General features: G+C 40.3%; 1 protein-coding gene across 2 annotated transcripts in view; it reads right to left on the bottom strand.

Moving 5' to 3' along the window:
* The window catches only part of dsd (attractin-like protein dsd), a 125,478-nt gene that overhangs the window by 77,508 nt on the left and 27,103 nt on the right, over window positions 1-20,867 (bottom strand). For both annotated transcript variants that reach the window (XM_071692735.1, XM_071692726.1), the window contains exons 7-9: window positions 13,267-13,732; window positions 5,528-5,708; window positions 4,132-4,443 (exon numbers count right to left, since the gene is read on the bottom strand). In XM_071692735.1, the coding sequence (XP_071548836.1) occupies window positions 4,132-4,443; window positions 5,528-5,708; window positions 13,267-13,732 (959 nt within the window). The remainder of the gene's footprint in view (window positions 1-4,131; window positions 4,444-5,527; window positions 5,709-13,266; window positions 13,733-20,867) is intronic.

Genomic DNA, 20,867 nt, shown 5'->3' on the forward strand with positions numbered 1-20,867 from the left:
TTCCATTCGCTGCCATGTCTAATCCCAGATATCTAAAACACTTTACTACTTCCAATTTTTCTCCAAACTTACATCCCACCCTCTTACATCTAAACCACTCTCTCCAAGACTCTCACATTTACCTCCCTCATGATTCCATCCACAAACAAAATGAACAACCATGAAGACATCACACAACTCTGCCACAGACCTACCTTCACTTGGAACCATTCACTCTCCTCTCTTCCCACTCATACACAAGCCTTAAACCCTTCCTAAAAACTTATCACTGCTTCAACCAGCTTCCCTCCCACAATGTATACTCTAAAGACCTTCCACATCCAGATCCATAAATACCACATAAAAATCCATCTGGTGCTCTGTACAAGCCTTCACCCTCTCAATCAGTATCCTCCCATACATGCTACCAGGTATACTCAACAAACTTATACCTTTGTAGTTTGAACAATCACCTTTATTCCCCTTGCCTTCATACAACAGCACCATAAATGCATTCAACCAATCCTCAAGTACCTTATCATGACCCATACATAAAAAGAACATCCTTATCAACCAATCAACAACACAGTCACCCCCTTTCTTAACAAATTCAACTGCAATACCATCTGCTCTAGCCACATTGCCATGTTCAAATTACAGAGGCATAAGTCTGGGACAGAGGAGAAAAACTTCTACTTCTAAAATCCCTTCATGTCACAGAAGGCTCCTAAAGGAAGTGGGAGCCTTCTATGACATGCAGGGATTTTAGAGGTAGAACTCTTTCTTCTCTACGCAAGACTTATATCACTCTCCATGACTCTTTCACTTCACATACCACCCCAACACAAACACCCTAAATCTGTCACTATATCATCAAACACATTTAATAGTTATTCAAAATACTCGCTCCATCTCTTCCTCACGTTGTCAATACGTTATCACCTTCACTGATGTTCCCATTTCTTGTCTTTCACATTACTTACCTCCTTCCAGAACATCATATTTTCTGTAAAGTTTACTATTACTTGCTCACTCTGACTCTCATTTGCCCTCTTTTTCAACCCTTGCACCTTCCTCTTAACCTCCTGTCACTTTCTCTTATAAATCCCCCATTCATCTGCACTCCTTCCATGTAAATAAGTGCCAAACACCTCTCTTTTCTCTTTCACTGGCAGCTTCATTTCTTCATCCCATCACTCTCTATCCTTTCTAATCTGCCCACCTCCTATCTTTTGCATGCCACTTGCATCTCTTGCAATCACCAGCACTGCTTCCCTAAATACCTCACATTCCTCACCCACTCCCCTACTTCACCTACTCACTTCTTGTCATTCACACTAAATCTCTCCGGGTATTTCTTCATGCAAATATCTTTTCTACACTCACTTTCTCTCACCATTCTCTTTTCACTGACAGTGTTTACTCTTCATCGAAAACCTCTACAAATCTTCATCCTCGCCTCCATAACACAGTGATCAGACATCCCGCCAGCTGCCCCTCTCAGCACATTTACATCCAAAGATCTTTCTTTTACACTCCTTTCAATTAATACGTATCCAATAATACCTACTTAACATCCCTCCTACTCAAATACACAGACTTGTGTAAATCCCTCTTTTTAAACCAGGTATTCCCAATCACCAGTTCTCTTTCAGCACACAGCTCCCTAAGCTGTTCACCATTTCCATTCACAACAGTGAATACCTTATGCGCACCAATTAAACCCTCCACTTCAATGTTACTTACCTTCGCATTTCAATCGTTCATCATTAATACCTGGTCCCTTACATTAAAACTGCTGACACTCTCTCAGCTGCTCCCAAAACACTTGCCTCTCATGATCTTTCTTCTCATGACCAGGTGCATAAGCACTCACAATCACCCATTTCTCACCATTCACTTTCAGTTTTACCCACACAAATCTAGAATTCACTTCCTTACAATCTATCACAAACCCCACAACCACCGCTTCAGTTAAGCTACTCCTTCCTTAGCTCTTGTTCTCTCACCAACCCCTGACTCTACACTAAGAAATTTCCAAACCATTCTTCCCCTTTACCAATGAGCTTTGATTAACACAAGAGAGCCAATTCATCCAGGTTTCTTTTCTCAAACATACAACCCACCTCCACTCTCTTCTCATCTTGTTTACATCCACTTATATTTAGATACCCAAATCTGAGCCTTCAAGGAGGGTGAGCACTCCTTGCCTAGCTCCTTTTGTTCCCTCTTTTAGAAATTGAAATACAAGAAGGGAGGGATTTCAAGCCCCCTGTTCCTATCCCCCCCCCCCCCCCCCTTCAGTTGCCTTCTATGACATGCAGGGATTTAGAAGTAGAGTCCTATTTCCTCTTCCCTAGACTTATACCTTTGTAATATGAATATTTTCTTTTGACCAGTGAGCCTTTATATAATGATAAATATTTCTGGTATTCCATTACAAGCATCTATAACAACTTCTAGCATTCTGTCTCCACTTTCCATTTGGACAATACTATATCTTCCTATACCACTGACAACTTAACTCTTTTGGGCCTTCTTTCCTCCTTTCACTACAACTTGGATGACTCTTAACTTTCCTATCCCATAATAAACCTCTTACTAATCCTATGCCTCTGCCTATGATCTCTTTATACTCATTCTCAGCTGCGCTTTCTCTGAACTCAGGTAAGATATACAGACCCCTAATAATCCTCTTACTAATCCTATGCCTCTGCCTATGATCTCCTTATACTCATTCTAAGCTGCACTTTCTCTGAACTCAGGTAAGATATATGGATCAGATGGCACCCATTCTCAGGTATTGAAGGAGAATGCTTATGAAAGAGCTCACATGGGATGAACATTGCCGCTAATTCTACTCAGATTCATACTTCCAAGAGCTGGCTGCTTATGTGCCCCCACCATCAGCTAGACCTATCAATACATGTCAGTTAATGATCATTTCAGAACTGCTAGCAACTCAAAAATGGGCTATTAAGTTATATGTTTCTATCCCTATATCTCAGTGCCCTAGAATTCTTTACCCTTTCATGTCTTTCTGATCATATAACTAAAACCTGTTCAAACTTAAATAGATTTTCCATTTCCTCTTGAATTCTAAAAATCTTTCTTCATCACTTCTTATTTCTACCTCCTCTTTACATTTTCAAATCAAGCCTTTGCATCAATGCGGACTTCTAATAACTGGAGCTTCAAACATATAAAAGTCAGTGACATTGCCAGTTATTGCAAACAAGCATCTGCCAGCCTCATGTGTTGTATGACACTTGATTCACCTTATTTTGGAAGGTAAAATGATATCTTAAAGTGCCCCAGCAAGGATAAAGTTTTAATGCTCACAGTGCTCTGTTCATTAGCAAAAAAAAAAAAAAACTCATTTCAATATATCAAATAAATATCAAATATTTTTGAATTTTTTTTTTCTTTTTTTTTTTTGCTTTGTCGCTGTCTCCCGCGTTTGCGAGGTAGCGCAAGGAAACAGACGAAAGAAATGGCCCAACCCACCCCCATACACATGTATATACATACGTCCACACACGCAAATATACATACCTACACAGCTTTCCATGGTTTACCCCAGACGCTTCACATGCCTTGATTCAATCCACTGACAGCACGTCAGCCCGGTATACCACATCGCTCCAATTCACTCTATTCCTTGCCCTCCTTTCACCCTCCTGCATGTTCAGGCCCCGATCACACAAAATCTTTTTCACTCCATCTTTCCACCTCCAATTTGGTCTCCCTCTTCTCCTCGTTCCCTCCACCTCCGACACATATATCCTCTTGGTCAATCTTTCCTCACTCATTTTCTCCATGTGCCCAAACCATTTCAAAACACCCTCTTCTGCTCTCTCAACCATGCTTTTCTTATTTCCACACATCTCTCTTACCCCTACATTACTTACTCGATCATACCACCTCACACCACATATTGTCCTCAAACATCTCATTTCCAGCACATCCACCCTCCTGCGCACTACTCTATCCATAGCCCACGCCTCGCAACCATACAACATTGTTGGAACCACTATTCCTTCATGTTACTTAAATTATATCAACACATCAAACAGCAAGTATAAACCATAACACATTGTGATCAATACATAGTCTAAATTTAACTAAAAACAAATTAGGAAAAATCCTTACACTCCTGGATGATAATGCAAGACAGAACCAAGCATTTTGCCATTAAAGCCCCCTAAAATGTACATTTCATCCCGGTGTATCACTGCTGCATGCCCATATCGTGCTACATCCAAATACAAGTTAGGGGGCTTGGACAGTGTATGCCACGAATTACAGGCTATGTCATATGCCAGAAAGTCAGCACTGTAACATTTGGCACCATAAGAAAAGGCTGTATCATTATGCGTGTTTCCACCAAACACCAGCATTAAACCTTCAACTAGGACGGCAGAATGCAGGAATCGAGGCACTGGTGCTGGGCTCCGGAGTTTCCTGAAAATAGAAACATTTCAAGAGTACTAAAAATCATATTATAGATGTGTTGAAAATCATTCAGAAATTCATTTTCTCACAACACAATTACATCAACCGATCATTACAACTAGCAATAGTGGCCATTCATCCATGATCCATACATCTTACCAGGTAAACTCAACAAACTTATACCTCTGTAATTTGAACATTCACTTTCATCCCCTTTTGCCTTTACACAATGGCACTATACAGGCACTCTGTTAATCCTTACGCACCTTACCATGATCCATACATACACTAAAAATCCAAACAAACTAATCAACAATAGTCATCTCCTTTCTTGAGAAATTTAACCACAATACAATTATCCCCTAAGGCTGCCTTGCCATACTTCATCCAACATATGGCTTTCACCACATCCCCAAACCAAACATTCCACACCATACCATCCTTCATCAAACACATTCTTAAATCTTCAAAGTACTCACTCCATCTCTTCATCTTATCTCTGCCTGTTACCACTTCCCCATTTTCCCCATTCACAAATGCTCCCATTTGTTCTCTTGCTTTTCTTTTCTTTTTTCTTACTGTGACCAACATGGCAGAGGCAAAACAAGCCCCCAATCAAGGGCAGCTTGGGTGAGACAAAAAAAGAAAGACAACAAAAGAAGAATATTCCACAGGGCTTAGATGTTCCAAAGGAAGAAGGAGGTATTAGTCAATTTGAGCTACACATCCTTCTAAAACATCTTTATTTTCTCCCTGAAGTTTGCTAATATTCAATGATCCCAACTATAATTTGCCCTCTTTTCAGTCCCAGCACCATTCTTTTGACATCCTGCTACTTTCTCTTTTACATTTCCTAATACCTCACATTCCCCAACCACTAAATTTCATATCTCGCTCTTCTCTCTCAGTAGCAACTTCACTTCATCATCCCACCACTCACTATCCTGTCTCACAAGCCCACTTCCCACCTTCCACATGCCATTCACTTCTCTCACACATAATAATTCTGAAAATCAAAAGAACCAAATGTAATGAAATCTACTCTAAATATAGGAATCCGACTATACATTTACTTCATTAACATACAACTTACCACTTTAGTTTAATGGGGTCGTATGTCATTAGATATGGAACAACATGACTTGTAGAAACAATGGAGAGAAGACCACCATGGACATAAACAAGGGCAGTCTCAGGGTCCCACACTGCCGTATGACCATAAACTCCATTCACTACAGCACCTCGAGTTTCTACTGTTGTCCAGCTCCCTTGTTCTGGAAGTGAGTTTGTGGTCAAAAGTGTTTACTGCAACCCTCAACTTCACAAAGATGAATAATCTCAAGGAGCTGTTTCATTAAGAAATCATTTTATGTGCATTAATTAAAATGAACATGAAATAACAGTATCAAAACTGAACCTTCAGTTGTGGAATACTATCCATCTTTGCTATATGAAAGACAAATACGTCATCAACTGTAAATACATTCTACTAAGTACATTAAGAGTTTCTGGATGATAAGAAATAAATCACCCAATTCTTAAAAATAAGTATTATCAGCAAATACTATCAAAATCCTAAACAATCCAGTGAACTGATCAGAAAATAAACACTGTAATACAAATATGTATATTTTTTTCATACTTGATCACCATTTCCCACATCAGCAAGGTAGTACCAGGAAAAACATGAAGAAAGGCACTTCTGCTCACAAACACATATACGTATATAAATATGCACACATACATACACATAAACATTGAATCAGGGCATGTGAAGCGTCTGGGGTAAACCATGGAAAGTTGTGTGGGGCCTGGATGTGGAAAGGGAGCTGTGGTTTCGGGCATTATTGCATGACAGCTAGAGACTGAGTGTGAACGAATGAGGCCTTTGTTGTCATTTCCTAGCGCTACCCCGCACACATGAGGGGGGAGGGGGATGGTATTCCATGTGTGGTGGGGTGGCGATGGGAATGAGTAGGGGCAGACAGTGCGAATTGTGTGCATGGGTATATATATATGTATGTGTCTGTGTGTGTATATGTATGTGTACATTGAGATGTATAGGTATGTATATTTGCGTGTGTGGACGTGTGTGTATATACATGTGTATGGGGGTGGGTTGGGCCATTTCTTTCGTCTGTTTCCTTGCGCTACCTCGCAAACGTGGGAGACAGCGACAAAGCAAAATAAAAAAAAAAAAATATCTTTCTTCTTTCAAACTATTCGCCATTTCCCGCATTAGCAAGGTAGCGTTAAGAACAGAGGACTGGGCCTCTGAGGGAATATCCTCACCTAGCCCCCTTCTCTGTTCCTTCTTTTGGAAAATTAAAAAAAATTGAGAGGGGAGGATTTCCAGCCCCCCGCTCCCTCCCCTTTTAGTCGCCTTCTACGACACGCAGGGAATACGTGGGAAGTATTCTTTCTCCCCTATCCCCAGGGATATATGTGTATATATATATATATATATATATATATATATATATATTTTTTTTATATATATATATATATATATATATATATATATATATATATATATATATATATATATATTTTTTTTTTATATATATATATATATATATATATATATATATATATATATATATATATTATCCCTGGGTTAAGAATACTTCCCACGTATTCCCTGTGTGTCGTAGAAGGCGACTAAAAGGGGAGGGAGCAGGGGGGCTGGAAATCCTACCCTCTCTTTTTTTTTTAATTTTCCAAAAGAAGGAACAGACGGGGCCAGGTGAGGATATTCCAAAAAAGGCCCAGTCCTCTGTTCTTAACGCTACCTCGCTAATGCGGGAAATGGCGAATAGTTTGAAAGAAAGAAGAAAGAAATATATATTTATATAATTTTCTTTTTATACATGCCCGCATTTCCTCCCTGAGCAAAGAAGAGCCTTGGAGGGGAAAAATCCTCACTTGGCTCCTTGCTTTGTTATTTCTTTTGAAAGGTACTACAGGAAGGGAAGACTTCCAATCATCCATTCCTGCCACTCATAGTCACCTTCTACGACACGCAGGAAATATGAGGGCAGTATTCTTTCTATTCTATCACCAGGAATAACATATACATACATATACATACACACACATATATATTTTTTTTTCATACTTTTTGCCATTTCCCGCGATAGCGAGGTAGCGTTAAGAACATAGGACTGGGCCTTTGAGGGAATACCCTCACCTGGCCCCCTTCTCTGTTCCTTCTTTTGGAAAATTAAAAAAAAAAAACGAGAGGGGAGGATTTCCAGCCCCCCACTCCCTTCCCTTTTAGTCGCCTTCTACGACACGCAGGGAATACGTGGGAAGTATTCTTTCTCCCCTATCCCCAGGGATAACATATATATATATATGTGGATATATTCATACTTGTCAGCTGTCATCCACTTCCAATGCCACCCTGCCCCGCAAGAAACAGAACAAATGCACGAAAGAAAAGAGGAAATGATAATGTCAACCTTTCCTGATTCACTCTCTCCGTAAGTCCAAACCATTTCAACACATCCTCTTCTGCTCTCTCAATCACACTCATTTTTTTACTACAAGTCTCTCTTACCCTTTCATAACTTACTTGATCAGACCACCTCACAACACATACTGTCTTCTAGCATTAATTCTTAACACATCCACCCTCCTCTGCACAACTCTAGCTAAAGCCCATACCTCACAACCATTCCTTCAAACATACTCATTCTTGCCCTCCCAGATAACACATTCCACACATTCTTCACTGCCACCAGAACCTTCGCACCCTCCACTGCCCAACGGCTCACTTCCACTTCTAGGGTTCCACTCACTGCCATGTCCACCTCCAGATATCTGTAACACTTCACTTCCTCCAATTTTTCTCCATTCAAACTTACATCCCAAGTAACTTGTCCCTAAACCTGCTGAAACTAATAATCTTGCTTTTATTCAAATTTACTTTCAACTTTCTCCTTTCACACACTCATGCAATCTCAGTCACCAAATTCTGCAGTTTCTCACTTGGATCAGCCATCAGTGCTGTATCACCACCAAACAACAACTGACTCACTTTCCAGGCTCTCTCATCCACCACAGACTGCATAATCCCCCCTCTCTCCAAGATTCTTGCCTCAACCTCCCTCACCATCCATCAAAAAACAAATTAAACAACCATGGTGACATCACACACCCCTGCTGCAAACCAACCTTCACTTGGAACCATTCACTCTCCTCTCTCCGTACTCATAAACACATTTTACATCTTCGATAGAAACTTCTCTGCTCCTAGCAGTTTAACTCCTACACCATATATTCTTAAGACCTTCCACGAAGCATCTCTATCAACCCTATCATATGCCTTCTCCAGATCCATAAATGCCACATACAAGTCCATCTGTTTTCCTAAATATTTCACACACACTTTCTTTAAAGCAAACATCTATTCCACAAAACCTCTACCACTTATGAAACCACACTGCTCCTCCCTAGTCTGATGCTCTGTACATGCCCTCACCTCTTCAATCAATACTCTCCCATCCAATTCACCAGGTATACTCAACAAACTTATATCTCTGTACTTTGTACACTCACCTTTATCCTCCTTGCCTTTGAACAAAGGTAATACACAGGCATTCTGCCAATCCTCAGGCACCTCACCATGATCTATACATAAAATGAATATGCTTAACAACCAATCAATGACACAATACCATCCACTCCAACCACCTTACCACATCTTGTCTTCTGCAAGGCGTTCACCACCTCTTTTCTCTTCACCAAACCACTCTCTATTACTCTCTCACTTTGCATACCACCCCAATCTAAACACCCTACATCTGCCACTCTATCATCAAACAAGTCTAACAATCCTTTGAAATACTCACTCCAACTCCTCCTCACTTCATCACTACCTGTTACCACCTCCCCTTTTGCCCCTTCACCAATGTTCCCATTTGTTCTCTTGTCTTTCGCAAGTTATTTACCTCCCTCTAAAACCTTTTTTTCTTCCTAGAGTTTAATGATACTTTCTCAACCTAACTCTAATTTGTCCTATTTTTCAACCCCTAAACCTTCCTCTTGATATTCTCCCATTTTCTCTAATATATCTTCCAGTCATTACTCCTTCCTTGTAAAAATAGCCCAGGTGCCTCTCTTATCTCTTTCACTAGCAACTTTGCTTCATCATCCCATCACTCACTACCCTTTCTAATCTGCCCATCTTTTGCATTAACATACATAACTGGCACTTGCCATCAATGCTTCCCTAAATACCTCCCATTCCTCACCTACTACGTTCTCTTCATTTACTCTCATCTTTTGTCATTCTACTCTCAGTCTCTCCTGCTATTTCTTCACCCAGATCTTTTTTCCAAACTCATTTTCTTCTCCCCGAAATTGTTTCCTCTTTAAAAAAAAAAAAAATCTATAAATCTTAACCCTTGCCTACAAAAGATAGTGATCAGACATCCCACCAGCTGCCCCTCTCAGCAAAATTTATATCATAACTCTCTCTTTTACATGCCCAACAATCAATAACTTATCTAATAATGCCTGTTGACCATCTCTCATATTCACCTAAATATATTTGCGTCCGTCCCTCTTTTCAAACCAGGTATTCCCAATGTCTAGTCTTTTCCCAATACACAACGTCACAAGCTCTTCACCATTTCCAATCATAACACTGACAACCCAAGTGCTCCAATTATATCTTCAAATACCACATTACTTACCTTCGCATTTAAATCACCATTTAAATCGTCTTTAAATCAGAGCAACTTTTCATATGAAAGGAAATTTTGACATCTAAATAAGGCTCCCAATTTCTTAAGAGGCAGGCAGCTATATCCATAATGTGTGGTTTCTATGACTGTGTTGATGTTACAGCAATACCAAGTATGTTCAATGAGTTAAGAGGTAGAACTATGGATCTGTCAAAGAAGAGAGGAAGTTATGAAGAATCTTCAATAGAGAGATGAGCTGAAATCGGGTCTTGAAGGCATTAAACTTAACCAGATTATGCCTATGCCACTGAGATATCCTAAGTCTGAGTTTACTAAGGAAGTTGAGTCAAGATGAGATGTAAATCAAGGGAGAGAAGAAAGAGCAGATTTGATGGTCGTGGAAAAATGCAAAATTGAGTCGTGAGCATGTGAGTGACTGTGAATATTTGCAGGAGAAAGGAAATTGTTAATAAAAAGGATTGTTAACTCATGTATGATTTGTCAATTAGAGTGGCAGAAAGTAGTACCATACATACATTCTAGTGATAAATATTTTGCTTCAAATCCAAGACTGACATTATTTGCACCTCCTTAGCTTCATGAAAAGTATATAATCTTTTTTATCTTTCATATCTCAACCTTGGGATAGGGGAGAAAGAAAACTTCCCACGTATTCCTTGCGTGTCATAGAAGGCGACTCAAAGGGGAGGGAGAGGGGGAGGGGAGGTTGGAAATCCTCCACTCTCGTTTTTAATTTTCCAAAAGAAGGAACAGAGAAGGGGGCCAAATGAGGATATTCCCTCAAAGGCTCAGTCCTCTGTTCTTAACACAGGAAATGGCGAATAGTATGAAAAAAAATCTTTCATATCTATATATCTCTACTCTTACCACTCTGATCTATGATATTCATGTCTCTTCCACTATCAAAAACAGCCTCTAAAGGGATAAGGAGTTTGCTGCTGGTTGAATTCATTTGTATTTTGTATTTGACAAAAAGTGCATGAGACAAAACAAAACCTTGAAAGACACCACTGTTGTACTCGCTTGCCTTCATCCATTCCCGGTGCCACCCTGCCCCACAAGATACATCACCATCATCCCCTGCATCAGCACGGTGGCATAAGGAAAACAGACAAAAAAAAAGGCCACATTCGTTCACGCTCACTCTCTAACTGTTGCGTAATGCACCAAAACTACAACTCCCTATCCACATACAGACCCCACAGACCTTTCCATGGTTTACCCCAGACATTTCACATGCCCTAGTTTGGTCAACTGACAGCACATTGACCCCAGTATACCACATAATTCCAATTCACCCTATTCCTTGCACACCTCTCACCCTCCTGCATGTTCAGGCCTCAATCACTCAAAATCTTTTTCACAACATACTTCCACCTCCACTTTGGTCTCCTGCTTCTCCTTGTTCCCTCCACCTCTGACATATATATTGTCTTTCTCAACCTTTCCTCACTCATTCTCTCTATATTTCCAAATCATTTCAACACACCCCCTTCTGCTCTCTAAACCAAACTCTTTTTATTACTATACATCTCTGCTACCCTTTCATTACTTACTCGATCCAACCACCTCACACCACATACTGTCCAGATCATAAGCTGAAAAATGTGATTCATGTCTATCTGGGGAGTGTGGTTTCTGATGGGAGTATGTCTGGTGGGTTGGAGTTCAAGACTAACTTGGGAGGTTGGATGTTTCATGCATGTGTGGTTATTTCAGTGTGTGCATGTTTTGATACTGTCATATTTGCTGGAAGTAAGGGGATTAGTGAACAGAGTATACTAAAATGTGAGGAAGTGGAACATTTCCATTATCATTTGGGGCTGATGGTTAGCGACAGAGTAATTTGGGTGGGAGAGGTCTTGTGGTGTGAAATAACAATGGGTGTCACACATGTTGAAATGGGTTTGTACCAGGAGCATCTTTGTTTCATTGTGAAGATGTTGAGCATTTGTGGTTACTAAGCAGCCAGTGACTGTTTTGAGGTGCATTATTTTGCATGATCTGCAGCTTTGTTATATTTGCTTTTCTGAGGGTGGAAGACCAGGCAGGTGAGGCAGTTCAAAAAGGAGCAAATGAAGTGCATAAGATGATAAGGTATTCCTTTACTTGTCCAAATCTGGTGCTCTTAGAGCATTTAGTTTGTGTGTTGCTTTTTGAAGTTTATGTTGCTGGTGCAACAAGTGAATGTTGTGGGTGTTGTATGTAATCCTTAGAATGGCCAGTGTTTTGTTGAGAGAAAAAAAATGTCCGTTCAAGAAGATTGGTGGGTGTCAACTGGATTCAAGGCTATCTTGGATTACAAAAGTGATTGAAGAAGTAAGAATGCTGTGATGTCATTATAAGATCACCTGCATATTAAGGGCCTTCTGTTGAGGTTTATCTGAGGTAATGGGATGTCATGTAAGAAGAGATTGAAGAATGATGGAGAAGGAACAGCTCCTTGGGGAACTCCACCACAGAGTTTTATCATTTTAGAAGTGAAGCCATTGTGAGTGACTCTGGCATGGTGGCTTGCTATGAACCTGCCCAACCACTTTCTATCACTGCTGTGGAGGATGGTGTCATGAATTATTTTGTGATAGGACATGGATAGGTACACTGACAAATGTTTTGTTGATGTCTATTGCCACTAACTAGTTAGCTGAATCCCCTAGAATATGTTTTGTGAGCTTAGTGTGTAGTACTGTGGCAGTGTTTGGGTCTAGAGCCATGCTGTGTGGGTAAGAGTGGAATGCGTTCTTTGATTCTGTTGTGGACCATCTTTTCACAGAGTTTGGATACTAAGGAGAGAAGTGATAGAGGACAGTAGAAGGTGGAAGAGTTAGGTGGTTTAGAGGGTTTTAGGGCTGGCAAGTTTCCAGAAGTTTGGGATTTACTTGTGTAAACAGGAGTAATTGAAGATACCTTACCTTACCATCCAGCCCCAGGAGTCCCTTCTAACCTTATGAAGCTCCTGAATATCCAAGAAGGGTTAGCAAATATGCCCCCAAATAAAAAGGGCATTGACATAAAAAATAAACAATATCTCTACCATTAACATGATCATTTACTCAAAAAAAATCATGAATGACACAAAATGGGGTATTCTTCATTCATTAACTCTTAAGTTTCTTACCAAAGTCATATTCCTGGACTGTATTCAGATAGCCATATTTAGAGGAATGTCCAAATATGACAAGCATGACTTCTTTCTTCGCTTTCTGCACAACCACAGCAGCATGACCAACACACGGAATGGGTGCACAGGGACCAGGGGCAGAGGCACATCCCCCACTCTCATTCTTACTTGGGTGTTCCTCTTCTTTAATATCTTCTTCACTGTGTTCCTCCTCCTCTTCCCAGTCTCTATGACTGCTAATAATACCCTCTTTATCCTCTTTACTCCTTCCACTACGATCATTGCGTCTGTTTCTTTCATGACAGCCAAGTCTTCCCCATCTTCCATCTCGACCACGTCCACTGCCCCAAGCTCCCCGATCAGAAGGTATTAATGACCACTCAACACATTCAGTCTCTAGACGCCACATTTCTCGAGTTATACTTCCATCCTCCTTCATTCCTCCATACATATAAATGGAACCCTACAGAAAAAGATGAAAATTAACATTAATAGCAGTACAGATACACTTAATAATAATGATGAAAAAAAGGGATTGCATGAGTGCTATAAATGAATAAGAATTAATAAAATCTTTATATCTGCTTCAGAATACAGTATTAAGATATTTTTCAAACCAATGTATTCCATGAAATCAAAATCATTAACATAGATATGTTAAGGATTATCTAAGATGGAGGAACTTCATACCCACAGATGAAAGGTGTTCATGGGAATAAAACAAAAAACTCTTTCAGACTGGAAAAAAGATATATGAAGCCCTTACATCAACAACAAGAAGACAAAAATGTCACCAATAGTGTTAATTAGCATCAAAACAAGAGGGTAGAATAAACTGAAAAACAACCCCATTTATCATTCAATAACATCTTGTTGAGCATGAGAATAAACATGGTTGGGAGGGTCAGAAAGTGGCAGCCAACAACCTTACTTAACCCTGAACCCAAGGAGGTCTTCCTCCTTTGAAGACTTACATAGCAGGCCCCAGGTGTATTCATGTTAGTGCTACAGTTTACAGGCTTATTTTGAGCAACCCAACAATACTGTCACATCTATATGGATGCTAAGTGTCCCTTAGTTACTACTGGTGACTATTTCAGAGAGTACCAGTCTCTGGAAGTAATTTTGATGCTTATATCTGTATGTAAATAAATGTAAATATACGTGTTAATGTGTACAAATATATATAAAACTGTTAAACTAGTAACCATAAATAGTGAAGTATAATTTTATGAATGTGAATTACAAGGCTCATACAAACTGTTCCTCCCCATAACCCCCTTCCCCTACTGAAGAACTTATACATTATCTTCTGCACTATCTCACTGCTCTATAAATCATGTTAGCACACATATTTATAAACATTCTTTACTCATACATGTACTTCCTTCATTAATATTGATTAGAGTCATAAATGAATTTGCAGCATATTACTCCTCAACTCTACCTTTAGCCCTCTCCTCTGTCATCCCTTATCAGGGATCTACACATATGCTAGGCTGTGTGTGTGTGTGTGTGTGTGTGTGTGTGTGTGTGTGTGTGTGTGTGTGTGTGTGTGTGTGCATAAAGATTTGGTGCAAGGTTAAGAGGCAGGGAAATACAAGTGTAAAACTCTCTCCAGGTAACACAAATAGCAATGACATAATCTTCATCACCATATCATGGATATGCAATATATAGTGTCAGCTATCTTTGTGATTACTAAATTTCTATTTCCTGGTGCTACCTTGCTGATGCAGGGGGCAGTGAAGATGTTTCCTGTGGGGCAGGGTGGCACTGGGAATTGATGAAGGCAAGCAAGAATGAATAAGTATATGTTTATTTTTTTTTTTTATATTTATTTTGCTTTGTGTATATATGAATATGGCTATGTATGTGTATGCATATGTGTAAGAGGGTTCTCCCTCTTAGGCTCAGTCCTGTTCTTAACACTACCACGATAACGCGGCAAACAGCGAATATGAATTCAAAAAAATTTTTTTTTTTGCTTTGTCGCTGTCTCCCGCGTTTGCGAGGTAGCGCAAGGATATATATATATATATATATATATATATATATATATATATATATATATATATATATATATATATATATATATATACCTGGTTTAAAAAGCGAGATATACATAAGTATACGTATGTAAGTAGGAGAGATGGCCAGAGAGCGTTATTGGATTACGTGTTAATTGACAGGCGCGCGAAAGAGACTTTTGGATGTTAATGTGCTGAGAGGTGCAACCGGAGGGATGTCTGATCATTATCTTGTGGAGGCTAAGGTGAAGATTTGTATGGGTTTTCAGAAAAGAAGAGTGAATGTTGGGGTGAAGAGGGTGGTGAGAGTAAGTGAGCTTGGGAAGGAGACTTGTGTGAGGAAGTACCAGGAGAGACTGAGTACAGAATGGAAAAAGGTGAAAACAATGGAAGTAAGGGGAGTGGGGGAGGAATGGGATGTATTTAGGGAATCAGTGATGGATTGCGCAAAAGATGCTTGTGGCATGAGAAGAGTGGGAGGTGGGTTGATTAGAAAGGGTAGTGAGTGGTGGGATGAAGAAGTAAGATTGTTAGTGAAAGAGAAGAGAGAGGCATTTGGACGATTTTTGCAGGGAAAAAGTGCAATGAGTGGGAGATGTATAAAAGAAAGAGATAGGAGGTCAAGAGAAAGGTGCAAGAGGTGAAAAAGAGGGCAAATGAGAGTTGGGGTGAGAGAGTATCATTAAATTTTAGGGAGAATAAAAAGATGTTCTGGAAGGAGGTAAATAAAGTGCATAAGACAAGGGAGCAAATGAAAACTTCAGTGAAGGGCGCAAATGGGGAGGTGATAACAAGTAGTGGTGATGTGAGAAGGAGATGGAGTGAGTATTTTGAAGGTTTGTTGAATGTGTTTGATGATAGAGTGGCAGATATAGGGTGTTTTGGTCGAGGTGGTGTGCAAAGTGAGAGGGTTAGGGAAAATGATTTGGTAAACAGAGAAGAAATAGTAAAAGCTTTGCGGAAGATGAAAGCCGGCAAGGCAGCAGGTTTGGATGGTATTGCAGTGGAATTTATTAAAAAAGGGGGTGACTGTATTATTGACTGGTTGGTAAGGTTATTTAATGTACGTATGACTCATGGTGAGGTGCCTGAGGATTGGCGGAATGCGTGCATAGTGCCATTGTACAAAGGCAAAGGGGATAAGAGTGAGTGCTCAAATTACAGAGGTATAAGTTTGTTGAGTATTCCTGGTAAATTATATGGGAGGGTATTGATTGAGAGGGTGAAGGCATGTACAGAGCATCAGATTGGGGAAGAGCAGTGTGCTTTCAGAAGTGGTAGAGGATGTGTGGATCAGGTGTTTGCTTTGAAGAATGTATGTGAGAAATACGTAGAAAAGCAAATGGATTTGTATGTAGCATTTATGGATCTGGAGAAGGCATATGATAGAGTTGATAGAGATGCTCTGTGGAAGGTATTAAGAATATATGGTGTGGGAGTCAAGTTGTTAGAAGCAGTGAAAAGTTTTTATCGAGGATGTAAGGCATGTGTACGGGTAGGAAGAGAGGAAAGTGATTGGTTCTCAGTGAATGTAGGTTTGCGGCAGGGGTGTGTGATGTCTCCATGGTTGTTTAATTTGTTTATGGATGGGGTTGTTAGGGAGGTAAATGCAAGAGTTTTGGAAAGAGGGGCAAGTATGAAGTCTGTTGGGGATGAGAGAGCTTGGGAAGTGAGTCAGTTGTTGTTCGCTAATGATACAGCGCTGGTGGCTGGTTCATGTTAGAAACTGCAGAAGCTGGTGACTGAGTTTGGTAAAGTGTGTGAAAGAAGAAAGTTAAGAGTAAATGTGAATAAGAGCAAGGTTATAAGGTACAGTAGGGTTGAGGGTCAAGTCAATTGGGAGGTAAGTTTGAATGGAGCAAAACTGGAGGAAGTAAAGTGATTTAGATATCTGGGAGTGGATCTGGCAGCGGATGGAACCATGGAAGCGGAAGTGGATCATAGGGTGGGGGAGGGGGCGAAAATCCTGGGAGCCTTGAAGAATGTGTGGAAGTCAAGAACATTATCTCGGAAAGCAAAAATGGGTATGTTTGAAGGAATAGTGGTTCCAACAATGTTGTATGGTTGCGAGGCGTGGGCTATGGATAGAGTTGTGCGCAGGAGGATGGATGTGCTGGAAATGAGATGTTTGAGGACAATGTGTGGTGTGAGGTGGTTTGATCGAGTAAGTAACGTAAGGGTAAGAGAGATGTGTGGAAATAAAAAAAGCGTGGTTGAGAGAGCAGAAGAGGGTGTTTTGAAATGGTTTGGGCACATGGAGAGAATAAGTGAGGAAAGATTGACCAAGAGGATATATGTGTCGGAGGTGGAGGGAACGAGGAGAAGTGGGAGACCAAATTGGAGGTGGAAAGATGGAGTGAAAAAGAATTTGTGTGAACAGGGCCTGAACATGCAGGAGGGTGAAAGGAGGGCAAGGAATAGAGTGAATTGGATCGATGTGGTATACCGGGGTTGACGTGCTGTCAGTGGATTGAATCAGGGCATGTGAAGCATCTGGGGTAAATCATGGAAAGCTGTGTAGGTATGTACATTTGCGTGTGTGGACGTATGTATATACATGTGTATGGGGGCGGGTTGGGCCATTTCTTTTCGTCTGTTTCCTTGCGCTACCTCGCAAACGCGGGAGACAGCAAAAAAAAAAAATAAATATATATATATATATATATATATATATATATATATATATATATATATATATATATATATATATAGATATTCAGCTGCTCCCAAAACACTTGCCTCTCATGATCTTTCTTCTCATGCCCAAGTGCAGATGCACCAATAATCACCCATCTCTCTCCATCAACTTTCAGTTTTACCCATATTAATCGAGAATTTACTTTCTTACATTCTATCACATACTCCCACAACTCCTGTTTCAGGAGTACTGCTACTCCTTCCCTTGCTCTTGTCCTCTCACTAACCCCTGACTTTACTCCCAAGACATACCCAAACCACTCTTCCCCTTTACCCTTGAGCTTCGTTTCACTAAGAGCCAAAACATCCAGGTTCCTTTCCTCAAACATACTACCTATCTCTCCTTTTTTCACATCTTGGTTACATCCACACACAAGTGTTTTGGGAGCAGCTGAATGAGTGTGTTAGCGGTTTTGATGCACGAGACCGGGTTATAGTGATGGGTGATTTGAATGCAAAGGTGAGTAATGTGGCAGTTGAGGGAATAATTGGTATACATGGGGTGTTCAGTGTTGTAAATGGAAATGGTGAAGAGCTTGTAGATTTATGTGCTGAAAAAGGACTGATGATTGGGAATACCTGTTTTAAAAAGTGAGATATACATAAGTATACGTATGTAAGTAGGAGGGATGGCCAGAGAGCGTTATTGGATTACGTGTTAATTGACAGGCGCGCGAAAGAGAGACTTTTGGATGTTAATGTGCTGAGAGGTGCAACTGGAGGGATATCTGATCATTATCTTGTGGAGGCTAAGGTGAAGATTTGTATGGGTTTTCAGAAAAGAAGAGTGAATGTTGGGGTGAAGAGGGTGGTGAGAGTAAGTAAGCTTGGGAAGGAGACTTGTGTGAGGAAGTACCAGGAGAGACTGAGTACAGAATGGAAAAAGGTGAGAACAATGGAAGTAAGGGGAGTGGGGGAGGAATGGGATGTATTTAGGGAATCAGTGATGGATTGCACAAAAGATGCTTGTGGCATGAGAAGAGTGGGAGGTGGGTTGATTAGAAAGGGTAGTGAGTGGTGGGATGAAGAAGTAAGATTATTAGTGAAAGAGAAGAGAGAGGCATTTGGACAATTTTTGCAGGGAAAAAATGCAATTGAGTGGGAGATATATAAAAGAAAGAGATAGGAGGTCAAGAGAAAGGTGCAAGAGGTGAAAAAGAGGGCAAATGAGAGTTGGGGTGAGAGAGTATCATTAAGTTTTAGGGAGAATAAAAAGATGTTCTGGAAGGAGGTAAATAAAGTGCGTAAGACAAGGGAGCAAATGGGAACTTCACTGAAGGGCGCAAATGGGGAGGTGATAACAAGTAGTGGTGATGTGAGAAGATGGAGTGAGTATTTTGAAGGTTTGTTGAATGTGTTTGATGATAGAGTGGCAGATATAGGGTGTTTTGGTCGAGGTGGTGTGCAAAGTGAGAGGGTTAGGGAAAATTATTTGGTAAACAGAGCAGAGGTAGTAAAAGCTTTGTGGAAGATGAAAGCCGGCAAGGCAGCAGGTTTGGATGGTATTGCAGTGGAATTTATTAAAAAAGGGGGGTGACTGTATTATTGACTGGTTGGTAAGGTTATTTAATGTATGTATGACTATGGATAGAGTTGTGCGCAGGAGGATGGATGTGCTGGAAATGAGATGTTTGAGGACAATGTGTGGTGTGAGGTGGTTTGTTCGAATAAGTAACGTAAGGGTAAGAGAGATGTGTGGAAATAAAAAGAGCGTGGTTGAGAGAGCAGAAGAGGGTGTTTTGAAATGGTTTGGTCACATGGAGAAAATGAGTGAGGAAAGATTGACCAAGAGGATATATGTGTCGGAGGTGGAGGGAACGAGGAGAAGTGGGAGACCAAATTGGAGGTGGAAAGATGGAGTGAAAAAGATTTTGTGTGATCGGGGCCTGAACATGCAGGAGGGTGAAAGGAGGGCAAGGAATAGAGTGAATTGGATCGATGTGGTATACCGGGGTTGACGTGCTCTCAGTGGATTGAATCAGGGCATGTGAAGCGTCTGGGGTAAACCATGGAAAGCTGTGTAGGTATGTATATTTGCGTGTGTGGACGTATGTATATACATGTGTATGGGGGTGGGTTGGGCCATTTCTTTCGTCTGTTTCCTTGCGCTACCGCGCAAACGCGGGAGACAGCGGCAAAAAAAAAAAAAAAAAAAAAAATAGATATATTCTTTCTTTCATACTATTCGCCATTTCCCGCATTAGCGAGGTAGCGTTAAGAACAGAGGACTGGGCCTTTGAGGGAATATCCTCAAATGGCCCCCTTCTCTGTTTCTTCTTTTGGAAAATTTAATTCAATTCAATGGGAGAAGACAGAGAGGTGACCTGATCGTAACCATTACATTTCTAAATCAGACTGATAATGCAGACCGCGAATAGTTCTTCGAAAGTGATGTAGAAATAAAGAAACCAGAAGAAAACATGAAATCAAAAAAGGAACTTGTAAAAACGATACAAAAAAATTACTTTTACAGTGTAAGAGTGATGGAAGAATGAAATGAAATTACGAGGAACATGGTTAATACTGACAGCACACATCAGATTTAAAGATACATGATAGCAGAGAATGTTCAAGAGACAAATGTAAAACTCCCCCATACAGCACAAATAGATAATTACACTCACCCTCTTCTGTACTTGTTTATCTAAAAAAGATGCCTTGCATCTATACAACATATTATATCATCAAACATACCCATCTTTATCCTCACATATAATACCTTTCTTTCCATCCACTCCTCAGCATGCCTAGGACCTTAACCCCCTCACTCATTTTATGGCCCATGACAGCTTCCTTGGTTCCAATCACTGCCATTCCAACTCCCAGCTATCTAAAGCATCCCACCCTCCACACCATCTCCATACAAACTCA

This window comes from Panulirus ornatus, chromosome 4, assembly GCF_036320965.1.
Source record: "Panulirus ornatus isolate Po-2019 chromosome 4, ASM3632096v1, whole genome shotgun sequence".
NCBI classification, from domain to species: Eukaryota; Metazoa; Arthropoda; class Malacostraca; order Decapoda; family Palinuridae; genus Panulirus; species Panulirus ornatus.